This window comes from Choloepus didactylus, chromosome X, assembly GCF_015220235.1.
Source record: "Choloepus didactylus isolate mChoDid1 chromosome X, mChoDid1.pri, whole genome shotgun sequence".
NCBI classification, from domain to species: domain Eukaryota; kingdom Metazoa; phylum Chordata; class Mammalia; order Pilosa; family Megalonychidae; genus Choloepus; species Choloepus didactylus.
The window spans coordinates 117399511-117404902 of NC_051334.1; the positions used below are offsets into that span (position 1 = coordinate 117399511).

The 5392-nt window shown below is 42.4% G+C and overlaps 1 protein-coding gene across 2 annotated transcripts; it reads left to right on the forward strand.

The window, feature by feature from the left end:
* The first annotated feature begins 288 nt into the window (after positions 1-288).
* On the forward strand, positions 289-1965 carry BEX3 (brain expressed X-linked 3). 2 transcript variants are annotated; one of them, XM_037822492.1, is made up of 3 exons: positions 289-440; positions 898-986; positions 1353-1965. In XM_037822492.1, exon 3 carries the CDS (start codon positions 1377-1379, stop codon positions 1713-1715), a length of 339 nt encoding a protein of 112 aa, XP_037678420.1. In that variant the 5' UTR covers positions 289-440; positions 898-986; positions 1353-1376; the 3' UTR covers positions 1716-1965. The 2 variants fall into 2 exon arrangements, with proteins under 2 accessions (XP_037678420.1, XP_037678421.1); XM_037822493.1 differs by having other exon boundaries at positions 1395-1965.
* The last annotated feature ends 3427 nt before the right edge of the window (positions 1966-5392 follow it).

The following is a 5392-nucleotide window of genomic DNA, read 5'->3' on the forward strand; positions in this document are numbered from 1 at the left end:
AGCTGCTACAAACATTAACAAAATAAAATAAAAGGCCAAGTCCACAGGCCTGGAGGTGGAGTGGGATGCAGCCTCTCCCTGGAAACCAGAGAAGTGGGATGGGCAAAGGGCTGTGATGCCACTTGTGGCTTCTTCAATAGGAGAGGACCGGGATAACTGACAGGGAGCTGTGCGCTGGGGCGACGTGCATAGCGGGGCAGAGAGGAGTGTCTGTGCTTGTTCAGGTGGTGGGGGTGGGGTGTAGAAGACGTGGAGGGTGTCCTGTTACATTGCCAGTCCGCCGGGGTGGGGGCGGGGGGCGGCGGTGACGCGCGGCCCTCACGTGACCGGGAGCCGCAGAGTGACGCCGCTTTCGGTGCAGTCGTCACTCCCGTCTGGGTACCAGCTCACGCTGTCTTGCGCACGGCGGGCTGGCATCGGGCCCGGGGAACGCGGGGCAGGTAAGGGCCCTGGGGCCCCCGAGCTGCAACGCTGCGGCAGCCGCCTGCTGACCCAAGCAGCGGGCACAGGGGGAACAGCGCAGGGGTCCTGGCCAGCTACCCCCACCCTCTCACACAGACACCCAGGCATTTTGGGGAACAGAAATGGTGGCTCCTGTGTGGGCGCAGAGGCGGCTGGTGTTCCAGGGAGGGCAACAGAGCAACCAAAAGAAACGGGAGAATCACAGCTCCCTCCCCCTCCGACCCCCAACCCCCACCCCAACCCCGCCGCTGAGTCCCTGCCGGAAAAAGGCGAATACTGCGTGGGGAGTGGGGGGCAGGGTGGCTGAGGGTAGAGGCGGGAGACGTGGGCGAGAGCGGCCAGGAGGGCCGGGGTCTGGGAAAGGGCCGGGCGGTGGCGAGCCCGTGCGGAGCGCTCCGCAACAACAGAACTCCCGCTCCCGCTTCCGCTTCCCAGCCAACTGCAGGTCTGCTGGCTCGAGGGTCGAGGCGCCGTACCTCGCGACGAGAATCAGGAGGAGGAGGAGACTGCCAGGATAGGACCGGGTCCGTATGAGGGACCGTGTTGGGGGCGGGGCGGGGCGGGGCGGGGCCGAGCCGAGCCCAGTCTGAGACCCTCCCCTCCCAACAACCCCTATCCCCCAACCCGGGTCCTCCATTTTGGTGCCTGCGGAGGCCTGGGGTTGATCTGTAGGAAAAATGGTGGGCTTGGGGGAAGGGACGGGAAAAGAGGGAGCGGGGTCGGGGGTGGGGTGGAACTCGGGCGGGTGGCTCCCTAGAGGGCGCGCGAGGTCTCTCAGGTGGGAAAGATGAAATATAAAAAACCGTTGATATCCAGGGCTCTATGTCCTGTTGGTCAGGGCACCAAGCATTCAGTCTTTGTTTTTGCGTTTGTCCTACTTTTGTTCAAAGAAAACCAGAAAAAAAATTCTCATCATGGCAAATATCTACCAGGAAAACGAAGAAATGGAGCAGGCCATGCAGAATGGAGAGGAAGCCCGCCCTTTAGGAGGGGGCGAAGCCCAGCAACCTGCAGGAAATAATAGACGCGGACAGGCTCGTCGACTTGCCCCTAATTTTCGATGGGCCATACCCAATAGGCAGATCAATGATGGGATGGATGGAGATGGAGATGATATGGAAATTTTCATGGAGGAAATGAGAGAAATCAGGAGAAAACTTAGGGAGCTGCAGTTGAGGAATTGTCTGCGCATCCTTATGGGAGAGCTCTCTAATCACCATGACCATCATGATGAATTTTGCCTTATGCCTTGACTCCTGCCATTTTCTGAGATTAATACTGTGATTCCCACTGATTGTTTTTTCTTTGCATTTTCCTTGTATACCTTTGCTGATCTGTTTACTGTGAATTTTATGTTATTTCTATGGGTCAGTGGATCTTGTGTTACCAGCTTCTTATTGGAGATTGTCTTTGCACCCAGTCTAAGTTTTCTACCAGCAGTAGATTTTCACCCATTTGCATGGAAAGATGTAAAGTTAATAAAGCAATTTTAAAAGCAATCTATACATTTATTATTGTCTCATTAAAAACATGTACACTTCTATATAGCATATAAACCAAAAAATCTGAAATTAAATACACCAGAGTGTTGGCTGGGGAACATTTCTGTGTAAATACTGGTTCAACAGATTTAAAGTAGAGTAAACCTTAAGTTTCTTCCAGCCTTTTTACCTGGCAGAATAAACCTTTCCATTATCACAGATACATTTCCAAAGGGTTAGTATTCTCTTTTGTGAAATTGGAGACAATGCTTGCCTTACAGGGCTGCTGAGTGGAATAGATGAGGTGTGGAACTGTGTTGAGCTGACTCCTATCTAGATCCCCAGCATTTACCAACACCCCGGACCTCATCAATTAATTGGGGAGGGTTGAAGGCCATTCACACTCGTGCTCACAAGTCTAGAAGGCAAATAGCTGGGTTCCACCATGGCATTCCTCTGGTATTTGCAGTCTCCTGCTGCCCTGATTACTACCATGTCAGCTGGGCATACTTTATCTTCTGGGTCCTATTCCCTCTGCTTACAGTTGCTGATGTGTTGGAGTCCTCAAAGTAACAAAGCCCCACTGATTTCTCTGGAGTCCCTGGTGAGTCAACCCCCCCCCAACTTTGACCCCTATAGAAGTGTGGAGAATGCCCTTCTCCCCACTTTAGAGTCATATTTTTCCAAGTGTGTACCATTCCCATGGTTTGGGGGCTTAAATTGGTTCTTAGCAAAATAATGCTTTCAGTTTTTATGTTCATGGCCCTCTTCTTAAAGAACTCAGCTGTGAATGAATGCACTGGAGTCTAGCTCAGGAGACACATCCAGGTGTCAGATGCCATTGAGTGCTCAGAATTGCACTATTGCGGAACTCCAAAACACAAATACAGGCTGCAGACTTTGTTTTGTCTGTCTTTCTACTCTTTAACATTAATATTCTCAAAGGAGAAAATTGGCAGGTGTGCTCAACCAGTTTAGCAGACTTAGTCATGTAAATTACGTTGGAACAATGCCAAAGCTGAAACACATGCCATCTCCATCCCATCCCCACCTGAAACATGTGAAACTACCTTGTAAGACTTTAAACACTATTAAACTTTGAGCATTATCATATCTATGCAGATGTGTGCCTTCTCAAAACAGTGATTTTGTCTTAATCATTCTGGAGATCAGTTTTTAGTATAGTGCCTGGCATAGTAGATATTTAATTATTAATTATTTCAATTGACTGATTAACTATAATGGGGTTAGGAACCAACTCTACTGTCCCTAACTGACTGTTCCTAACTAAGTTGCCTGGGACAAGTATCCTTAGGTATCCAGAAAGTATTGATTTTAATTTTCAAAGGAACATAGCAAGGAAAGTTTCTAACCATCCTTTTTTACTTTAGCTTGTATATGCTATTGTTTAGGGGAACACAGACCCCTTACCTGCATCAGAATCATCTAGGGAGAATGTTAAAAATGCTGACACTTGGGTGCCACTCCCATTTCCCCCACTCCTCCTTTCTCATCCCACTCCTACCTTCAGAAACACCTGAATCAGAAACTACTCTTTTGACAGTCTTCTAAGTGATTCTGATGCATTCGAGTCTTGACAACATTAGCACAGAGAAACACCGGCAGTGACTCTACCATTTTACAGATATTACAATCTAAATTACCTTCTTTTATTCCGCAGTAAATATACTTTTCCAAAATACATTTCTAAAATTGGATTACATTAAACAAGCAAAGTATGCCCGTATTTAAACAGGTACTATTTTTTATCTTTTCAAATGTCTTATTAGATTAATGCATTATCATGAATTTATTATTAATAATTTATAATGATTATAAAAATAACAAATTAGGCATTATCATTTCTATACGAGCCTGTGCCCTTGTTACAACATTAATTTTGTCAAACTGAACTGGAGTTCAATTTCTAGCACTGGCCTCACAGTAGATATTTAATAATATAATAATGTATTTAATTCTTAATGCATATACTAATATGATTATTAATTATTTGGATTATTTCACTAAATAATAAATAACATTTTTGTGTCTGTTTTAAAATGTTTTAAATGTGTCTGTCTTTAAAATGTGTCTGTGTTTTAAAATGTTTTAAAACATTTTCATGTTTTAAAAGTTTCTGAGGAACATTAAAAATACATTACTTTTTATAATTACTTATGTAATACAAGGTCATTGTACATATTTAGTTTATGCAGAAAAGTTGGGAAGAAGATAAACAAAACCATAAGTCAATCATCCAGAGATACCACTTGTAAATTTTTTGTTATAATCCTATATTTAGTCATGATAAATGTCAGACTCAGAACCTCTTGTGAGGAACATTGCCTCTTAAAGCCTCTTCCAAGGAGACAGTTTTAGTGTGTCATGTTTAGTTTTTCAGTTTTGTTTTGTAAAATGTCTCCCACTCATCAAAACTAATTGGATCACATATAATCAACTTTCAATTCGTTTCTGATTTTCAGAACTTTCAAGATAACAGTTATCACATTTCAGCAGGGCCACTCTCAGTTGGCAAGTTTGGAAATATTAAGTGAATACACTTATTTAATAGACTAGGACAGAACTGTTTATTTATGAAACTTAAAAATTGTCAGAGACAAGATCACATGAATGAAATAGATAAAATCCCATGTGCATTCTCTGTTTCCTTTCCTGACATCACATAGATCATGTAATAAACATACTGATTTTGTTTAGAACAATCTAGCTTTTAAATTTTCAAACAGGTAACATGTATGTAGTTGCTATCTCGTGTAACCAGTCAGTGTTTTCTAAGGGATATAAATATACATAACCAAATACAATAAGGCATCTTTATGAATTTGAAATTCTTAAGTTTTATTTTTAAGTCTTTTTACCCAAACATTGTTTGAAAAGTTACAATTAGCACGTTTAAAAATCCACTCTTCCTTGTAGCTGATGGAAAATCGTTTCTATTTAGTAAAAGTTAACTTTGCTGAATTTCATATGCAGAGAAAATCCTCAGACAAAAGCCCATTAAAAATGAGTAAATTTGCCACAAGTGAATTAGAGTTTAATTGTATTTCTGATTGTAAAATAATGCATTCTAGAGTGCTTTTGTCGTTGTCATTTTGGAATAAGAGAAAAGATATATTAAGAAAATTTTAAAATCTCACTTCCAACACACTGTCTCCTTTCCAGAGATCACATGATTATCAATTCATTTTAATTTTACTTCCTGTTTTCCCAAAATTAGTCTCTAGTTAATTTGGAACTTTGATTTTTAAAAAAGACGAATTAATTTGTCAATTGGCTTAAAAGACAGTGACAAACTTTATAAAAACATGTTGAAAAAGTAACAACGAACAAGAGTAATGGATTTCATGTTACTTCTGGATCCTTTTGCTAGTAATATAAATTTAGTAGATATTACCAGGGCAATTCCTTAGTGATTATTCATTGGTAAA